We start from the raw sequence: 20,575 nt of genomic DNA on the forward strand, positions 1-20,575 counted from the left end.
ATGATAAAACTATTATAAAGGCGATTAATGACCGTTAGTTCTTTCATGCATGTGGATATCATATGTACGAGAGTTGCTTAAATGGGGCCTCTTAAATAATTGACAATTTAATGTCTATTAACATTGACTGTCTATCAAACCACAAGCTAATAAAAACACTGAAAAAGCCAAAGGAGAGAAGCAATCTGATCACACCCAAAAAGCTAGTAAGAAGACCTTTTCAGATGAGCTCTTTCTCTGCCCCACAGATCCTCAAGTTGCTTTCATTGTTTTCAATATATATGAATTAATATACTCCTCCATTCTTATTATTATTATTATTAATATATCTTCTTATATTAACCTCTCTTACTCTCTTCCATTACACTACTTCAAATTATTATCTTCAAGCACAATGGAGCAAGCTCAATATTGGATCTGGATGAAGAGGAGGGAGATTTTGAGCTCTTTCAGCGACTCAAATTGGGAAGAAAAGGCTTTTGCAGAAGATGCTGCAGGGTCTCTTGGTGGATATGTGTGGCCTCCCAGATCTTATTCTTGTAGTTTTTGTAAAAGAGAATTCAAGTCTGCTCAAGCCCTAGGTGGCCACATGAATGTCCATAGAAGGGATAGAGCTAGGCTCAAACAATCTCTTGCTCTACACAACGAAGTTCTTAACCAAAATTCTCTTCAACCGTTGAAGCCTAAATTCCCATCTGAAGTTACCACTCTTTCACCTTCTAGGGTTTCAGCTTTTTCTACTCAAGAAAATTTAAGTGAAAACATTACTCCTGATTCTACTTCTTTTGCTGAAGAAAAACATAAGGGTTCTTTGTCTATAGGTCATGAAGATTACATTGAAACCAATTTGTCTATGGGGCTGAATTCTAATTTTCGTCGAAATCGACCACCTGGGTCCTGTGGTGATGAAGCAAGTAGCTGTAAAAGAAGCAAGAATAGTATTGGTAGTGTTGCAACGCTTCCTTTCTTTCTATCAAATGAAAAATATAATGGTATCCACATGGAGGTTCTTAATTTCAGGTCGAAATCCAAAGAGAATTTGGATCTTGAACTCAGGCTTGGTCATCCACCGAAGGTGAAGTAGTGAAGTACGTGCAAAAGACTATGGAGGAGCTAGCTTGAATGGACTTGCTCTTTGCTCTTCTCTAAGAAGAAAAAATTTAGTTATCTCTGGTTAATTTTCTTTATGTAATCCCTTTAATCTAACAAAAAGTAAGTAATTAAAGGCCTCTTGTTCACATTTTGAAATTTGAACAGAGAATGAAAACACTTTCAAAAGCTGTGCTCTAGTTAATTCTGTTGTTCATTTTTTCTCCTTTTGGATGGTCTTTTTTATTCCAAACCCAGTTGAAGAATTGAATCATGATGATTTGGTTCAACTATATTATATTTTAATGTTGATCTCTACGTGCATTGACATCAAAAACGATGAAGATGTTTGTATTCTAGTCAGTATTTTTTTTCATTAATTTATTGACTGTTTCTGGATTATTAATAAGATAATTAAAGGACGGTATGATCGACAGTACTACTAAAAAGATCTATTGCATGGTGGAAATTTTTTGCTGAAATCGTAAGAAAACCATCACTGTTGCTTTTACTCGGGGAACGGTAGACTACAATTAGTTAACTGATACTGTTCAGAGATTAATATCAGAGAGATAAATCGGAAGAGATAGAGAAGAAGAAGAAGAAGAAGAATTTGACTCCGCCTGTCGATTAAATGGGCAAGGGTGAAAGAGCTGACAGTAAGTCACTTCGACTAAATAGAAAGGGGCCACGATCTTGACATATCACTACGCCTACACGAGTCACCTTTTCACCTGTATATTAATCTTACAGAACGTGCTTTTGTTTCTGCTTTAATTACAATTCCCATAAGCACTTCCACTTCTCTTCTCTACAACTCCAATCCTCAAAAAGTCCAACTCTAAGCTATCAAAATGAATATGTTATTCATTTGCCTCAGACAATATCACATCATTTGCACTATTTACGCCTCCTTGGCTGTTACTCTTGTTCGTAATAATAGCTATTAAATCCTCAACGACCAGCCCTAATTAATAGCCTTTAGAAAAAAATATAGCCTGGTTAGAGTAAGTTTCTCCTATGACACAGTAATATATAGGTATCTAAAACGGCAACCTTTTGATACCGAAGGTTCCTCCACAATACACGGCGAATTATCAGTGTTGTATTGCTGTTTTTTCAACGTTTTCTTCAAAAGGAAGTTTGATGAAACATGACTTCTGGCTAAAAGAAAATGTTTTTTTTTTGTTGCTGAGATCGATGAGAGAAAGAAAAAAACTACAGACGTTACTGTTTATTACAAAGAATTTATGTTGCCTCAACAAGTTCTTTTCCCTTTAAAGCAAAGAGTTGAAGATTGATTTCGTGTTGTTGATCTTTTCTGCGTGGTTTCTTGGGGTTGGGGATACAAATCTATGTATGTATGTATATATAAGGGAAACTAAGAATGCTTGCTTAGGTTTCCATGAAATTCCTGGTTTGTGTAAGAGGGTTCTTAAAGATAAAAGAGGATTGGCTGGGAGGTTGTGTCTAGGTATAATAGTTAAGCAGATGACTCACTTTCTCGAACTCAGTAGGGGGCTCTTTTTGTAGTGACAGAGGCAGAGGCTGCACATGGTGGCCGATTAAATTGATGTGTTTGCTTCTGTGTTGCAGCTTCAATGGATTCAATTTTAAGGGAAGGGTGGATCGATTTGTCCACAACTATGCATTAAATTTTAGGTAGATGATTGATTGAACTCAGTTAAGCAGACTGGAAGGTGGGAATTCTGAAATCAATCGTTTTAGCTTGCTTTGTACATTGAATTTTTTAATTAAATTTCCTGTTTAATCATTTACTTTTGTTTCAAATTAGCAGCTTTAGTTAACTGTTAATGTCAACAAAGATCGCTGAGGTCTTATCATTACCATAGTGAGTTGAATTGATAAGCCAGCCTGACATAATAGTAGACACTGCTTCTCAACTCCATCTCTGGTCAAAGTAACATTAATCAACCATCCTATCCCTGAAATTGACTTAATAGAAGCGACTAACATCACAACAATTATAGCCCCAAGGGTAGCATTATTTGTTAAACTATGGAATCCTACTTAGAGTTTTAAAAAGATTTGAATTCAAAACTCATTGACATGCATCAATTATTGCTAGTAGGCTTATAAATTTATAAATCATCAATTCCTATATTTGTCTAAAGCCTTCCGCTTTAACTAATAACAATTTGTGATTAAGTATATCTTAATCATATATATATATATATATATAGAGAGAGAGAGAGAGAGAGAGAGAGAGAGACAGAGATGACTTAGAGTCAAATAATTCACCAATGGGTATTAATATTTTTTTGTTAACGAGGAATCTTTATCTTTACTTGAGTTAAATTGTTATTTTAGATTTGAATTGATTATATTAAATAAGTGAAATATCGAATGCTTTCACAATTATTATATTGAATAATTTAATTTTTAATATGTCATAAGTATAGCTTAAACTTATACTCTGTTTGAATATCTCAATTTTGCCATTCAAGCAATCTCACCATTATTATTATCATCAAGGTTTGCAGTTTTCCAAAATTCCCCAAAGGCAAGGCAGAAGCCCAACATCTGGGCCTATCAAAATGAACCATTTAACCAAACAAGGTATTGGGCCAACACACTGTTCACATGAGATAAGATTTGGGATGACTTGACGTTCCAATCCTTGAGATTGCGATGTTGTAGTTTTTTCCCTGTTTAAAGAGTTGAGAGTTGCACATGTTTACGCAATTTCACTGTACAAACAACGATAATGGCAAATTCAGAAAGCAGCAGTTTCTTGGGCTCAAGATGGTCTCTTAAGGGAATGACTGCTCTCGTCACTGGCGGCACTCGTGGAATTGGGTTCTTTCTATCTCTACTCTTCACTTTCTTTGTTCAATAATTATGTCAATTTTTCTTTTTTCCAATTGATTAAACATAACCTTTTGCTGGGTTATTATTTTTATATGTTTAGGCGTGCAGTTGTTGAGGAACTAGCTGGGTTTGGTGCTGCTGTACACACTTGTTCAAGAAATGAAGCTGAGCTCAATCTGTGCTTAAAAGAATGGCGAATTAAGGGGTTTGTGGTTAGTGGGTCTATTTGTGATGCCTCTGTTTCTGCTCAGAGAGAGAAGCTGATGGTCGAAGTTGGCTCTGTTTTTAATGGCATTCTTAACATACTTGTAAGTATTTGTTTAGGAGACATTGTTCTTATTTATGATTCATTTAATATCTTTTTGATAAGAAGAGATTGCTTGTTTAATTTTAAAGCTTAGTCAGTGGATTTTCCTGTATTAGACGACTTATTTGGGCTTATAGTGATTAGTGTAGTATTTGTGTATGGAAAGTAAATTTTTTGTCTTTTGGCTGTTCCATTTGGCCAGAGTTATGAGTAACTCGCTTTCTAATGAAAATTTGGTTCATTTCTATTGGGGCCTTATCATTTCAGTAGGCATTTTTATCTGCTGGTACTAATTTTTACTTATTCTCTTTCAATTTTATGATAATGTCATTTCAACAGCAAGATGGGATCTGCCTCCATAGTTTCATGAGCTCTAAAAATGTTGTCTGGCTTGAATCTTTCGTTAGTAGTTAAGAATTGATATGAACTTTGTGTAGAATTGTCCAAGAATGCAAGCCCAATTAATGTCACTCTGATTGAGAGGATTTTGTGGACTTTGATCTGTGTATTTGAAAATCTAAATTAATTTCCACAATTATGGGTCTAGTCTCCTTTAACCGCTGACTAACATTCATACGGATCTGGTAAAAGCTAATTGAAGTTGCTTCTAGGAGCTTATGTTATTTGTTACATGAACACTTATCGAAAGAACTACATTTGTACATTACACTTAGACCCCAAAGACTTTTGAGGAAGTTTTCATGAGCTTGGTTTGTTAGGTCAACAATGTTGGGACAAATATCAGGAAGCCAACTATAGAGTACTCTGCTGAAGAATATTCAAAAATAATGACTGTCAACTTTGAATCTTCATACCATCTGTGCCAACTTGCATATCCTCTTCTAAAAGCATCTGGAAATGGAAGTATTGTGTTCATTTCATCCGTTGCAGGTGTTTTGCATATTGGCAGTGGTACCATTTATGGAGCAACCAAAGGTGAGTTACAGCAAACATTTGTGATGTTTTGGTGTTAATATGAGTTGCAAAAGTAAAAAGGGTTTTGTGTCTTGCTATTGTCAGGTGCATTGAATCAACTTACCAAAAATCTGGCTTGTGAGTGGGCAAAGGACAAAATCAGGACAAACTGTGTTGCTCCCTGGTACACGAAAACCTCTTTGGTAGAACACGTAATATTCTGAACTCTGCTTTTGATCATTTAGGAACTTGATATTTTTGTTGCAAGGTGAAACAATGGATCCTGTCTTTTTTCTCCATAAATATTACAAAGAAATTAACTAGAAAACTCTCTTCAAAACTAATTGATGATGGGTTTGGTTCCAAAATTAATTTCTTCTTCTGCATAGCACTCCTCTATTTTATAATCATGGATACACTGTGAATGAGATGCGTAATATTGAACGTGAGCCTTCTTTAATGATGGATTGGAAGTTGTCATGACAACCAGAAAGAGTCCTTATCCAAAAGCAAGGTGTATTCAATGTTGTGTTTTCTGTATTCTGGTAATGCGGACAGAATCATAATGGTGCTTGAATTAGCCTAGGAATTGAAATCCTTTTGAATTTGAAATATTCAAGAGCATATTGGAAAAAAGATATTGCATCAAATATCTGTGGATTCTTAATTGAATGTTGCACCTAAGTCTCATAGCATTTCAAAAAATCAACTCCAAATGCTTTCTTATTCATCTAGATCTTTACCAGGATGTGTGTATGCTGTTAATGTCTGATGTCATATAGCATGTATGGAACTGGAAAAAGTAAAATTCTTCTAAGCTAAATAAAAGTATCTTAATTCCCTTTCTATAGCCCTGGGGCTGAGTTTTTAACCCTGTGATAGACCTTCATATGGAATTTAATTCCAGTCGATGGATTGTGAGATTGCTTCCCTTAGTTTTTGCTGAGAAGGTGCTCTGCCAAAGTAAAAGAAGTTGGCCAATATTTCACATTTAAACAAAATCCTTTCTTTCTATCGTACATTTATATAATGGCAATTGTTTATCTCTGGAAGATTCATCTCATTGTCGGCTAATTTATTTTCATGCAGTTGCTCGAACAAAAAGAATTCGTGGAAAAGATAGTCTCTCGAACTCCGCTTGAACGGGTTGGAGAACCCGAGGAAGTTGCATCTCTGGTGGCATTCCTTTGTCTACCTGCTGCTTCTTATATCACTGGACAGGTTATTTCTGTTGATGGTGGATTCACTGTAAATGGTTTCAACCCTGGCATGAGACTAGATTGAAAAAAATAAACCATCTCTCCCATTTTTTGTGCAGAACGTCCAGAAACGTTCAACAAAATTAACATGTCCCTTGTGTTATTTATGTTGATGATGCCCAATAAGTCTAAAAATGTGACATTTGAAACTTCTTGTCCGGTGGTTTTTATGCATAGCTTTCTTGCGGTACTTTCCTCTTTATCTGATCTCAACCGCTTAGAGATCAATCCATTTAGTGTTTGTAACATTGAACTTGTAATTTATAATTATCTTCACTTGAATTTTATGAATATGCAATATTACGAGTATAATTTTTTGTGTATATAATTTATATAAATTAATAATAAAATAATATTTAAATATATAATAATATATGTTTTATATATACCTGTATATTAAAAATATGTACAGAATTTTTTTTCTTTTTTGAATTGGTTGGTACATCTTGATCAATTTTCTTGTAAAATTAAATGGGTTCAAAAGAAATTAAGGTAATTTTATAATTGTCTTCTATTAGATGATCCTGAAAATTTTACTTGGGCCCATGGGTGGCCCATAAAAGAACAAATGGAAAAATCTAGCGAAGGCGGCTCAAGTGTAGACATGAGGTGGCAGAAAATTCAGATAACTGTACTTGAGGTCTCAAGAGTCAAGGAAGAAGGATGGCTAACGCAGAGAGCAGCCTCAAAAGCTGGAGATGGTCTCTAAAGGGAATGACTGCCCTTGTCACTGGCGGCACACGTGGAATTGGGTTCCTTCTATCTCTCCTTTTCTATTTCTTTGTCGGGAAAATGTAACGGTTGATTTCAAGTGAAAATAAAGGGTCTCTTTTTTTTTTTTTTGGTTTAGGCATGCAATAGTCGAGGAACTAGCTGGATTTGGTGCTGCTATACACACGTGCTCAAGAAATGAAACTGAGCTCAATAAGTGCTTACAACAATGGCGAAATAAGGGTTTTGTGGTTACTGGGTCAGTTATTGATGCTGCTGTTTCTGCTCAGAGGGTGAAACTGATGGAAGAAGTTGGCACCATTTTTAATGGCAGACTCAACATACTTGTAAGTACCTCTACAAATTTAAATTTCTATTCGCTTTCTCATTAATATATTGTGCTGATCTTTTAATGTTGTGGAAGAGAGTACACGTTTTGAATGATTGGTCAGAGTGATTTTCTTGTATGCTGTATTGATCTACCAAAGATCTTTTGATTCTTATTGTGATTGGCTCCATATAACTTTTATGTAATGGCATTTCACTACCAATACGGAAATGAGCAATTATTTATGATATATGAACATTAGGAATTTTCTTCTTGAACATTACAAAGTGTTGTTTGATATGAATTTTTCGTTTTACTAGTTGAAAACTGATTTAAACTTTGGGTTGAATTATCCAAGAATGCAAGTCTAATAAATCTCCCTTTGATTGAGAGGCATTTACATATATTTATATCAATAGATTTGAAGATCAAAGTGAGTGTTCTATTTTTATGACAAAAAAACGGAATGAGATCGGTTCAGGGAGCTTATGTGCTATTTGTAAAATGAACATCTTAACTCTATCCTCAGACTTTTGAGGGAGTTCTTCGTGATCCTTGTTATTAGATAAACAATGTTGGGACAAATGTCGAAAAGCCAACTATGGAGTACTCATCCGAAGAATTTTCAAAGATAATGACTACCAATTTTGATTCTGCATACCATCTGTCCCAACTCGCACATCCTCTTCTGAAAGCATCTGGATCAGGCAGTATTGTGTTCATTTCCTCTGTTTCAGGTGTTGTGCATGTTCTTAGTGGATCCATCTATGGAGCAACGAAAGGTGGGTTACAGCTCTCCATTTGGTGATGTTTTGGCACAAATATGAGGCATGAATAAGTTTAAAAGTTGTCTCAATTTGCTGTTGGTAGGTGCAATGAATCAACTAACCAGAAATTTGGCTTGTGAGTGGGCTAAGGACAATATCAGGGCAAACAGTGTTGCTCCCTGGTACATCAAAACCTCGCTGGTAGATCATGTAATATTCTGTTCTCTACTTGTGATCTTTTCACAAAATTCATATGTAGAAAAATGTTTCCATTTAGACATAATCTTTACTATTCTCATGTGCCTTTACATTATGCCAGTTGATTATACTTGAAATAATTTCATTTTTTGGTTACTTGAGTTTCATGCAGGCGCTGAAAGACGAAAATTTTGTGGAAAAGATAGTTGCGCGAACTCCTCTTGAACGTGTTGGAGAACCGGAGGAAGTTGCATCTCTGGTAGCATACCTTTGTCTCCCTGCTGCTTCTTACATCACTGGACAAGTTATATGTGTTGATGGTGGATTCACTGTAAATGGTTTTAACCGTGGATTTTAGACTAAACTGAAAAAGTAAGCCTCATATCTCCAGTGTTTTATATATAGATGATGCCCAATAAGGCTGAAAGGCCATATCTGAAATGTCTTTTGTCATTGTTCTTGAGCAACTTGTTCTCCCCTACAGAAAATAACTCTCTATTCAGATTTAAACTTGTTTTGATGTAGTGATCAATCTATTCCGTGAGCTACAATTTATGTCATTAATAATAATAATATTATTATTATTGATGATGGCCAGGAAGGGTCCACATGTGTATAGGATGATTTTGAATTAATACAAAAGTAACAGTCAATCATACGATACATGAAAATGTATAAACATAGCATTACTCATTCAATTATTCTACGTGATCCCAGTTGAATTTGTTCAAAAACATATCCTTTTTTCACCATAACCCTTGAGGTATGGTAAACCAGTTGACTCAAAACCTTTTAAAAAAAAAAAAAAATCTGTGTGGATAGAAACTTTATATTATAAACCAGTAAATTTTTATGGTGTATGCGAATTTACCGATTCCATTATTATTTATGCGAGCGAAAATCCACTTTGAGTGTTAAGGAAGAATTTTTATTTTTTATTCTTATTATTAGCTTTTAACCCATGATATGAAATATATAAATCTTACCCGAACAAATCAGAATAAAATCGTTTGACTTAGATTATTACTAATGGGATTATTGAAGAGTCAAAAGGGTATCAATTTTAATTATGAGAATATTATCATTGTCCACAGTAAACCTATATCAAGAATTGTCTGCTGACTATGTAAATAAAAATCAGTATAGTAATATTGTCGGCTTGACACGTGTACATAACATTCTCTCAAGATTTTAGGGTTTGATCGTTATTAAAAGTACCTGAGCACATGGGAAATCAAGGAGTTGAGAGGAAGAGTTTGTTTTTTGTTGGGGTTGAGTCATTACACTTTATCCACATACAAATAGTGTCTTCATATCTTTACGGTAAACATTATTGTTGCTAATTTGAGGCATAAATGGGGTATTGTGTCCCAAAGTCATTCACCTGTGTTGAGGTATATGTTATCACTTTATATTATTTCATCAATATTGTCTTAATATCACTATAGAATGCATTTGTATAAATTATTCAAAATATTATTAGGTTTTCTACTTATCCAACTAATATTTATTTAGTCAAGATATAAACTCATCTAATCAAGATATAAAATATTATACTTGATCATTTAACTAATCTACCCAGTCAAATTACCTAATCATAGCAGCCGACCAACCTACACAACCAATCTATTTGGTCATGATAGGTCGAATAATTCATTTAACCAATTTTAAATTTTAAAACATTTTTTTTATTTTAGATTTAAATTAAATTAAAAAATGATTATATTTATATAATAAAAAAATAAAACTACATATATATATATAAAATAATTATTTTAATTAATATTTTATATTTTTCATATAACAAAAGAAAATACATGATCGAAGGGAAAAAAAAAAAGTAAACAGAAACAAAATTTAAGCCCAAAATTCCACTAAAACTGTAAACGCAGAAATCGGCTAAAAAGGGGATATATATAAATATCGGTGCACCAAATATTAGTCCATACAAATTCTACAAATAACAAATTATTTTTTAAAATATTATAAAAACATCATATATTAAAGTTTTTTGAGATGATGGTTATTGTCATTTTAACCAATTTTCACATAAAAAAAAATTGTTTTAAATAGTAATTACCATCATTTCAAACAACTTTTATGTATGTATTGAGATTTTTTATAAAAAATATTTTATAAATAGGTATATAAATTTTTAAAAATAAAAAAATGTAATTTTAAGATTTCGTTTTTTTTTTTTTTATGGGAATAAGTATGTTGGCCTATTTCCAAGTTATCGCTTGGGCTGGGCTATGGGTACAAATATTCGTATCAGGTGAGAAAGTGACATGAGGAGAGAGAAAAAGTTGTTGTCCGTAAATATTCTCCAAGTAAGGGAAAGGACTTGAGTGCTAAACTCCATCAGAGAAAGCTGAAACGCAATCGTTAAGTGAGTTGGAACGGAAGGTTTGGGTCATTGACTGGACTCAGAATCAGACTCACTGACCACTGCTTTCTCACTCACGTGCCACTGACCTTCGTCGCGTCACATCATGCACGACACTAATTGCTTCACAGCTGACACTTCTTTTACGTGGCACTTTCACTTGTTGCTTGTCCGTCCCCACGTTCCTGTTTCAAGTGTATAGTCTCCATCCACGTTTCTCTGTGAATTTTTTTCGTCACCAAACTTTGACCCTCCACGCGTCACTTCCTCTTAATCATTCAATTAATCTTAGGGCTACGAAAATTCATCATTTTAATTTTTTTTTTTTTTTACAAAATACATTTCTAATAACAGTTTTAAACTTTAATAATAATAATAAATATTAATTCACAGAATAATTATCATAAATAATAATATAATGTTTTATTATTTTATTTTATAAAAAACATATTATATATTATAATATAATATACAAAATTATTTTTTTGATATATAAAGTCAAATTGCTTAAAATATATTAATAAACAAAAATAAAAGTTTAACTTTAAAAAATTATCTTAAAGAATTTTTTTATAAATAATAATTTAAGAAGATAAGAGAGTATTAGAGAAGAGATCTGATGGATTAATATAATAATTTTTCATGTTTAAATACTCAAGAGTATGGGGAGATCTATGAAAGTTTTATTTGGCCAAAAATTGCAATATGGAAGAATGAAAGGGTTCTATGTAATTTCAGAAAAGTATGTATCAGATGTCATTGCGTTAGGGGGGCGGCCAAATTTATAATTTTCGGGGAAGTCAGTGCTCGAAACATGTAAGAAAACGAAGAACGAGAGGCGCAGCTTCAACTACACGTCAGATTTAGACACCTGGCTATTAAAAAGCTACTGAACCTAAGATATTCTGCAATATAATTATCGATCTTTGGCATGTGGTCCCACACGCGCCTAAATCTCCTTCGTTACGTAGACGCTTTCGTTGGACAACTGGATGGAACGACCAAAATTAAAGTGAGAAGAACCAGATCTATTCACTTCAAGAAACCAAGGCGCGTCATTGCACCAGCCAATCACTCGCAACCACGCGTGCATAACCATTATGGAATAAACGGCATTATTACCATAAAGATAGGATCAAATTGAATTTAAATATACTTTATCCTGAGTTTAGTCAAAATAAAAAATAATAATTCTCATTTATTAAATTAAAATTAAGAATACTTTAAGTTTAATTTAAATAAAAATATTTTAATTTACTCTGATATAAATTTAACTTTAATTTATAACTTAAATTTACGATTTAAATTCATAACTTGAGTTTATAGTTTATTCAAAACGATATTATTTTATTCAATAAAAGACAAAAAGATGTTATTTTAATAATTGTTTGACATAAATCAAAGCAAATCATAAGTTAAATTTAAATCGAATCAAATTATCTCTCAACTTTCAAATCAAACCAATTCAAACTCTCTTTAACTCAAGTTTCTACTGTTTCAAAAATAAGTCAACCTTTTTGGCTTGAACTTAAATTGAATTTAAACTAAACTAATTTAAATTGAGTCAAATTGAGTAAAGTCAACTTTCTAAACAGAACTAATTTAGTTTAGGTTCAACCTTAACATTACTATTCAATCCCTCAACCAATATGAATTCGATAAATAAAAATCAAAATTTAGGATGTATAAAATTAATGCTAATTGTAATTTTTTTGTTATTAATTAATGTATGCAATTTTAAATTTTATATAAAATAAATTATTATAGCAATAGTTAAAATATGAAAATATTTGTGTGTCTCTACTACAACATATTGAAATATAAATAAAAAATTGAAACACAAAATTTTTTGATATAATTAGTTTTAATGATGAAAATATCTAAACCCATTATTAGTTTCTTGTTGTATGTGTGTCTTTGTTTGTTTTTCTATGTATATATTGGACCATTTAGAGGAGATAATATATTCAAATTTGATATGACTAAGAGTACCTATCCTCTTAGGATTATAATGTATATATTCCTTATTTGATTCGAATGAAAAAAAAAAAAAACAAAAGTAATATTATGGATATTGGAGATATCCAAATTAGGAAGGTAATATTTTTTTTTTTGTACTTAATAAGAATGTTTGTAGAAGATTTTGTATTGATTCATTTTTTGATAGATAGTATTACAATTGTTATCTCGATTTAGAGAAATCTTTCTTTTTCTCCTTGAGTGATGAGTAAATTTTATTTGATTGCAAGTCATTTATTGAGTGTAACATTGCTCTTTAGATTATTACATTTCGAAAAAAATGTACATTCAGAGAGATGGTGCTAAGTGATTGGTGAATCTTATTTGGTTGTAAGTAACACCGCTGTCTACATAATTATCTTTCGAAAACAATGTGCATATAAAAAGATGTTATTACTTCAATTAGGTAACTTTCAGACATGCATAATAACTCAATCAAACAGAAATGAACAACTTCATAATAAATCTTTATTAATAACATAATAGTCATTATAATCAAATCAAGATAAGCCACAAAATGTGCATGCAAAAAATGTCCAACTCTTAAACATGACAATAAACCATCCCATAGTGTTTGTGTGATAGAACATAACAAATGAAGACCTTAAAGATATAAAAATCTCTAAATATATCCCCTCGTGACCATCTTTAACTGACTTATGTTTTAATAAACACCAATAAGTGCTAGACACTTGTAGGAGACATCTGAGGATATATATTCTCTCTCTTTCTTTACCTTTCCTTATGTATCGTCTTATTTCTCTTATATTGTGAACTCACTATCTAAGTTATGTTTGCTAGCCCTAATTATAATAACATAAAATAATACAATGCATAACATCTTATGAGGGAAAAGTGTATTCAAATTCAGCATAATTAGAATTTCCTATCATCTTCATATTATAATAGGTATATTCTTAATTTTATTCAAATTAAAAAAAAAAACTACCAATAAGGAAGATGTCTCAAGTTAGGATGGTGATTTTATTTTAATGACAAGAAAATTTGTAGGAGATTGCAAATTAAATCCTTTTTTTGGTAGGATATAATTGTTGTTTTGATTTAACGAGATTTTTATTTTTCTCCTTAGTAATGGGTAGAAATTATCTTGGTGTTAGTTGCATATCGAGACATCTAGAGGTTTATTCAAAGATATATTTCAAATAGAATTTTTGCGAACTACCAATCAATGTGTACACAAATTTAAAAAAAATGAACATTTGTAGCATATTCTTAATATATATGTATTGATATGAGAAATATATCCATTTTAAATTACTATATTATTATTCAACCCATACGTTATATGATTTATAAATAATGTGTCGTGTAACTATAAATTATAATGAAATTTTTTAAAACGATTAAATTCATGGTTATTATTATTTATTTTAAAGTGACTTACATTTTCCTATCAATGTTTAGTTTTAAACAAATTTTTATTATTTGAATGTATAGATCGCATTTTTTATCGAAAATTTAATTTTGTTAAGATAAGTTATTGTTATAAAGGTAAAATAAAAAATTTTACTCTTATAAATTTGAAAAAAAAAGTTTGGAAACATATTTGAAAAAATGCTTAATCCCTACATGTTAAGGGTAAAAATCCTAGTTGCTACAATTTAATCTCTATAATTTAATTTGAGAACCCTAGCTACCACAATGTGCACGAGTATAAATCTAAACCCAAATTCAACACAATTGTCTTTCATACAAATCACCAAAACTATTTATAAGAAATGATCGAACTTAAATAAAAAAAAAAAGAATATTTATAACAATTTTAATATATAAAAAGTTATTTTTAATCTTACATTAGTTTAAGGGATGCAATCATTTTAAAAAATAAATTAATTGAAGATAATGGGATAATTTAATTTTTTAATATTATATTAAAAAAATTTACGTTATTAAATTTAAAATTTAAATATAAAGTGTGAATTTATATAAAATTAGGGTTGGATTTGAGCCAAGCCGAGCTCAGCTCGCAGCCAGCTCGGGCTCGGCTCGCTTTATTTAGGGGCGGCTCAAGTTCGGCTCGGTTCATTTTTCATATCAAAACGATATCGTTTTGTATATATATATGGATCAAAACGACGTCGTTTTGTATAAAAAATTTTTAAAAAAATCTGCCTTGCCAAGCCGAGCGAGCTCGAGCTCGATCGAGCCAAGCAGAGCCCGACTCGTTTCGGGCTTGAACTGAGTCGAACCGAGCCCAAGCTCAAACTAGCTTGGCTCGAATCCAGCCCTATATAAAATGGATGAGAAAGCGTTTTAATGAAATCGTGGGACCGTCTTTATTTTATAATAATGTTAATAACAATAATAACAATTAATAACAGAAAGAGATGATTAAAAAGGGAGAAGGACTATTTCCCACCCAAATTTTGATGCATTCTCACATTACCACCCACGGCAGATGAAAATTCAGTTTTCTCATCCGTGACCAAACTGTCATCCAATTTTTCAGTTAGGGACAGGGGCAAAATCGTCATTTGCTATTTAAAACCTTTAAACTTTTAAACTTTATTGTTTCCCCCTCCATGTTTTAAAAACTAATAACTAACCCATCCTCAAAGTTTGAAAAGTTTAGATTTCACCCCTGGGGTTTGCTCCTTCTCCGACCACCATCGACAGTCGACGCATTCGACCGATCTCCCATCTTCGACTACAAAGGACGATGAAGGACGACCCTTCGTCGTCCAGATCTGGAAGAACAGACGAAGGACGACGCTTCGTCGTCACATCTTCCAGATGCGACGAGCGCGAAGAGAGAAGAAGAGAGACCTTCGTCGAGCGATCTCCCAGATCTGGACGACGAGCGAAGTTTGAAACCGATCTCCCAAATCTGGACGACGAGCGACGAAGAGAGGTCTCTTCGTCGCATCGTGCGACGAAGAGATCTCTGTCTCTTCGTTGCACCGTGCGACGAGGAGATGAAGATCTCTTCGTTGCACCACTGCCATCTCACCAGGAGAAGGAGGAGGCCAGTGACGACGCCAGAGAAGACATCGGGAGATGAAGTTGAAGAATGGGGGTGAAATGCTAGTTTTGAAAGTTATGGGGGGTGACTGTATTTTGAAAAATATGGAAACCCTAGGTTTGGGGGTGAAAATGTTAGTTTTAAAATTTAAAAACTTTAGGTAAGGTGAAAATGTTAGTTTTTAAAACCTAAAGGGGGTGAATGATAAAACTTTCACATCAATTTTGAGAAATTAATTTGAGGGGTATTTTTGTCATTTCATCTAACAAGGGTAAAATGGATATTTTATCCTTATGTAAACAGATATCATCTATTTTAACAGCTCATAGGTGAAAAAATTGGATTTTCATCTGCCGTGGGTGGTAATGTGAGAGCGCATCAAAATTTGGGTGGGAAATAGTTCTTCTCCCGATTAGAAACTGGTTCTGCTAAGTAGAATAATGGTAGGAGACGTGTTTGGGTTGCACTCGCAACAAAAGCGTGTGAAAAGGGGAATCCAATTCGAATCTCGTATTCCACGATCTCGCCACGTGGTGATAATCGTCTGTAACAGTCCTTTTTTATTCAAGCAAAAATGTGTACAATGTATACGGCTTCAACACACAAAAGAGGAAGATAGGACCACCTCTGTGTCAGAAAAGGGTGGTCACTTCTTCCGGTTCTGTCGGCCTCTTATTGGACCACGTAAACAAGTCATGAAATACCAATACACGTGGTGATTTATCAAGGAGAGAGAAACGATATTGCCAGAATGGACGGTGTAGATGGTATCGTGTATTCAGTAAATCGACGTCATACCAACTGTGCCTGTCTGATATCTGCCCGTGACGGTGACGGGTAGGCTGCCCGCAATTACTTGTGGCCCCCAGGTGAAACTGTGTCCTCCGCTGTTTAGAAAAGCTTCATTTCAAGGCATTTTAATGGGTCCTCTTCATTTCTGCGAGAGATCTCTCATATCTCTTTTGTCTCTTCTTTGTCTATAGAAACGCATTATTCATTTCTTCCTTCAATATATCTGTAGAGTACTGAATCTAATTGATTAAAGCGTTTGAGTCGGAGTTATAAACTTGAAGTTGTGTTTCATTATATTCTTAGACTTCAATGGCTGGGATTTGTTGTGAAGTTGTTGGTGAGAGTGAGCCAGTTGCACCAGTTGAACCAAGCTCACGAACATCCAGGCGGAGGAGGTTAGAGATACGGCCTTTTAAGTTGGTGGCTGACGCTGCCGTACAACTCCCCACGCCGTTAGAAAAGGGTCGGAAACGACGAAGGCTCGAACTTTTAACACCTTTACCACAAAAGAATTCTGAAGCGAACAAACTTGAGCGAAGCTGTTTTGTTAATTACGATGAAGTTAATACAAATGAAGCGTTGAATTTAAGCTCCCGTACAAATCTGGTAGACGATGAAGGAGAGGAGAGTCCCAAATTTGGGATCACATCAGTTTGTGGAAGAAGACGAGACATGGAAGACGCAGTTTCGATTCGCACGTCGTTTTATACGTATAAACGCAGCGTTTCAGCTAAAACGCACTTCTTTGGCTTATTTGATGGCCACGGTTGCTCACATGTGATAATCTTTTGAAAGCTTAAAATTCTATCGAAATTTTCGTTCAATTTTTCAAGTGAGTATGATCTTGATTTATTTCTTGTTTTTCAGGTGGCGATGAAGTGTAAAGATCGGTTACATGAGATTGTTAAAGAAGAGCTCGAAGCTTGTAAAGAAGAAGAAACGGTGGAGTGGAAGGAGGCTATGGAGCGAAGCTACGAGAGAATGGATAAAGAAGTTCAAGGTTTGACGGAGAAGTCAACGATTTCGAGCTGTAGATGTGAGCTCCAGACTCCTCAATGCGACGCCGTTGGATCCACAGCTGTTATCGCCGTTGTCACTCCAGATGAGATTGTCGTCTCCAATTGTGGGGACTCTGGCGCTGTCCTCTGCCGCAACGGCGTTGCAGTCCCCCTCTCCAAGGATCATAAGGTACGGTTAATGTTTTTACGTGTAACTTCACCATCTCTTGGCAGGGGTTGTTCAAATTGTCTCTAAACTGTTTGTTGTTCTTTCTATTTACAGCCGGATCGACCCGATGAGTTGCTCCGAATCCAAGCGGCGGGTGGCCGGGTCATCTACTGGGAGGGACCACGTGTCCTCGGTGTTCTAGCTATGTCAAGAGCAATTGGAGACAGCTATTTGAAGCCATACGTTATTCCGGAACCGGAGGTGACGGTGACGGAGCGGACGGCGGAGGATGAGTGTTTGATTCTGGCGAGCGACGGGTTATGGGACGTGGTGTCGAACGACACAGCCATTAACGTCGTGCGCACGTGTTTCCGAGCGCACAAAACATCTATTTGGCCACTCAGATCGGCGGAAAGTGACGTGGCCGGAGGGCAGAGTTCCGATAAAGCCTGCTTGGATGCGTCAATTCTTTTGACGAAATTGGCCCTGGCTAGAAATAGTATGGACAACGTGAGCGTTGTCGTTGTTGATTTGAGAAAAAATTGACAGCAACAGAAGACGCAGTCTACGGAAAATCGTACGTAAAACTAGTTTTCCGATCGGAATTTAAAAAATATAATTGTAATTTGCAGGTTTGTTATTCCAATGAGGCAGAATCATGTTCAGTGTCTCTCGTTAGAAACGGTGAAGGAATCTGCAACAAGAATTGCAGAAATGGGAATTGTTTACTGTATTTCGCGAAAGATATATTAATGAAATATTATTGAATGCCCTTCAATGCAAAATGGGATTTTCCTTTTACCGAGCTGTGTTATCTTAACATGAAGATGGAGATGGAGATGGAGATGGCGATGCAATTGAAAATGATGAACACCAATTTTGACCATAAGAAAATTAATTAACATAAACAAGAGAATTAATCAAATCCACCACCAAAAGAGGAAGAAGATAATATAAAAAGGGGATACGTCCACAAGGTTTTTGGTTGGACAAGATCAGCGGCTAGCATAAAAAATAAGATGGAACGCAACATGAGAATCGCCGTCTGTGTGTGGTGGAGTAGATTTTTTTAAATCTTGATGTTGATGCCAGCTCGATACTGAAATCATTAAAAAACTTTATCGCCGTTTAATAATAAGAATTTATAAGATTATTTTAGTAATTTATTTATATTATTTAATTTAATTTTTATAATAAAATATTATAAAATTTTATTATTATCAATATTAATATGGTAAATAATCTAGATAATAATTAAATTATTATTATTATTTTATATATTTAAAAATTATTAAAATAATTTTGGTTTTATTATAATTATATGATTAATTATTAATTTTTGAAATAAAAATAAATTTATTTTTAATTAATATAAAATTATTTTAAAATAATTATATTTAATAATATTTAAAAAATAGTTTATTAATATTTTTTTATTAATTTTAATTCAATATAATAATTATTTATATTTACTAAATTTTATTAAACATTTTAATTATTTATATCTAATAATATTTTAAATAATTTATCTTTAAAATAATTTTTTTATTTTAATAATAAAATATTACTCAAATTAAATGTCTCAAAAAGGTATTTACTAGTAATTAGTGCTTGAATTAGATTGATTATATTAAACCAGTATTTAGTCAATAATAATGAACTCTAAACTCAAATTCTTTAGCTACTAAACGACGACGCTTCACACTCAATTATTTGTGAGACCAACGGCTCTTCAGTTGGTCGGCCATTTCTTGATTTGGACTTTTGACTGATATCCAACTTTTTCTTGTACAGAAATATGCCATCGAATTTGTGCATGATATCGCGAAAGAAAGAAGGCTTCATTTTACTATTGATGTTTCTTGTGTTTAAAATGCCAAAGAACAAAAGAGATTTCAAAAGCAAAATATGCTTTAATACAAACGGTGTCAGATATCAACCGAACTCAATCCACCTGGGGAAAATACGAGTATCATCCTGTAACAAAAAGAAGAATAAAATCTATCAAAAGAAAGGTATTTTTGCAAGCCAAGGAATATATTATGGGGAGGAATTAAAACTATGAAGGACAGGATTTAATTGTTCAAGAAATTTCAAGATGTACAGAATGACAAAAAGAATACCTGCGGAAATGTCCTGATGCGAGTTAATCCAGTCAGTGCTCCACTGGCCTCATTCCAATGCAACACACCAGAATCAGCCAGTCGAATCGGTCGTTCTGCGAAACAATGCTAAAACAGTAAAACACAACGGTGCGATGAACTAAAATCGGCTGATTTTTTGTTTTTATTTCGACCTTGGTCAATCAATGTGATGGGTTAGTAGCAGATTAGGTTAAAAATATGCAAAAGCTTACATCAAAACAAACATATTCTCCCTGTATTTAGGTGCATGGCCCGATTTTCCCCTAATGACTATGTCCACCCAAGTTTAAGTACTATTGCAACGACACACCCGTGAGGTTTGAAAAATCTAAAATCCCACCCAGCCATTAAAAATTTCAGTTAGGCTTAAGGGTAAAACCATCTTTTAACAAAAAAACTAAAGTTTTATTACTTTGACCCCCCTCAATTTGAAAATCTTATAATTCAGCCTCCACCTAAAGTTTCAAAAATCAAAATTTTTCCCTAGGGCTTACAAATCACAGTCGAAGTCACCAGAGACAGTTGTCTTCGATGGCGTTGATTCTCTCTCTCGGCTCAACCCTCCTTGTCGATCACTTCCCAGCCATCAGTGTAGGGTATTTCCTCCAACAAAAATGAAATCGTCTTCATTGGATTGTCTTTGTCTCGAATGAAGACGATTTCATCTTTGGTGGAGGA

At 33.6% G+C, this 20,575-nt stretch overlaps 4 protein-coding genes across 5 annotated transcripts; all 4 read left to right on the plus strand.

The window, feature by feature from the left end:
* Nucleotides 1-394: 394 nt before the first annotated feature.
* On the plus strand, nucleotides 395-1,088 carry LOC123192038 (probable transcriptional regulator RABBIT EARS). Its single transcript, XM_044604514.1, has one exon. The coding sequence runs from the start codon at nucleotides 395-397 to the stop codon at nucleotides 1,082-1,084; it is 690 nt and encodes a 229-aa protein (XP_044460449.1). The 3' UTR covers nucleotides 1,085-1,088.
* Nucleotides 1,089-3,749: 2,661 nt separating this feature from the next.
* LOC123193002 (tropinone reductase homolog At5g06060-like) lies at nucleotides 3,750-6,592 on the plus strand. Its single transcript, XM_044605748.1, has 5 exons — nucleotides 3,750-3,909; nucleotides 4,022-4,229; nucleotides 4,948-5,164; nucleotides 5,249-5,355; nucleotides 6,233-6,592. Exons 1-5 carry the CDS (start codon nucleotides 3,818-3,820, stop codon nucleotides 6,425-6,427), a joined length of 819 nt encoding a protein of 272 aa, XP_044461683.1. The 5' UTR covers nucleotides 3,750-3,817; the 3' UTR covers nucleotides 6,428-6,592.
* Nucleotides 6,593-6,910: 318 nt separating this feature from the next.
* Nucleotides 6,911-9,003, plus strand: LOC123193003 (tropinone reductase homolog At5g06060-like). Of its 2 annotated transcripts, none has more exons than XM_044605750.1 (5): nucleotides 6,911-7,154; nucleotides 7,253-7,460; nucleotides 8,007-8,223; nucleotides 8,312-8,418; nucleotides 8,569-9,003. In XM_044605750.1, exons 1-5 carry the CDS (start codon nucleotides 7,066-7,068, stop codon nucleotides 8,629-8,631), a joined length of 684 nt encoding a protein of 227 aa, XP_044461685.1. In that variant the 5' UTR covers nucleotides 6,911-7,065; the 3' UTR covers nucleotides 8,632-9,003. The 2 variants fall into 2 exon arrangements, with proteins under 2 accessions (XP_044461685.1, XP_044461684.1); XM_044605749.1 differs by having other exon boundaries at nucleotides 6,917-7,154; nucleotides 8,579-9,003.
* A 7,718-nt stretch (nucleotides 9,004-16,721) lies between these two features.
* On the plus strand, nucleotides 16,722-18,554 carry LOC123192445 (protein phosphatase 2C 37-like). The gene is made up of 3 exons (XM_044604998.1): nucleotides 16,722-17,363; nucleotides 17,454-17,774; nucleotides 17,868-18,554. The coding sequence occupies exons 1-3, from the start codon at nucleotides 16,896-16,898 to the stop codon at nucleotides 18,297-18,299; spliced, it is 1,221 nt and encodes a 406-aa protein (XP_044460933.1). The 5' UTR covers nucleotides 16,722-16,895; the 3' UTR covers nucleotides 18,300-18,554.
* The last annotated feature ends 2,021 nt before the right edge of the window (nucleotides 18,555-20,575 follow it).

The sequence above is a fragment of the Mangifera indica genome, chromosome 12 (genome assembly GCF_011075055.1).
Source record: "Mangifera indica cultivar Alphonso chromosome 12, CATAS_Mindica_2.1, whole genome shotgun sequence".
In the NCBI taxonomy this organism is placed as follows: Eukaryota; Viridiplantae; Streptophyta; class Magnoliopsida; order Sapindales; family Anacardiaceae; genus Mangifera; species Mangifera indica.

Coding starts and splice junctions, on each gene's coding strand:
- LOC123193002 (XM_044605748.1), top strand. CDS start 3,818: ATGGCAAATTCAGAAAGCAGCAGTTTCTTGGGCTCAAGATGGTCTCTT. Junction 4,230..4,947: donor ATGGCATTCTTAACATACTT/GTAAGTATTTGT, acceptor TTGGTTTGTTAG/GTCAACAATGTTGGGACAAA. Junction 5,356..6,232: donor AAACCTCTTTGGTAGAACAC/GTAATATTCTGA, acceptor ATTTTCATGCAG/TTGCTCGAACAAAAAGAATT.
- LOC123192445 (XM_044604998.1), top strand. CDS start 16,896: ATGGCTGGGATTTGTTGTGAAGTTGTTGGTGAGAGTGAGCCAGTTGCA. Junction 17,364..17,453: donor ATGGCCACGGTTGCTCACAT/GTGATAATCTTT, acceptor CTTGTTTTTCAG/GTGGCGATGAAGTGTAAAGA. Junction 17,775..17,867: donor CCCTCTCCAAGGATCATAAG/GTACGGTTAATG, acceptor TTCTATTTACAG/CCGGATCGACCCGATGAGTT.
- LOC123192038 (XM_044604514.1), top strand. CDS start 395: ATGGAGCAAGCTCAATATTGGATCTGGATGAAGAGGAGGGAGATTTTG.
- LOC123193003 (XM_044605749.1), top strand. CDS start 7,066: ATGGCTAACGCAGAGAGCAGCCTCAAAAGCTGGAGATGGTCTCTAAAG. Junction 7,155..7,252: donor GGCGGCACACGTGGAATTGG/GTTCCTTCTATC, acceptor TTTTTGGTTTAG/GCATGCAATAGTCGAGGAAC. Junction 8,419..8,578: donor AAACCTCGCTGGTAGATCAT/GTAATATTCTGT, acceptor AGTTTCATGCAG/GCGCTGAAAGACGAAAATTT.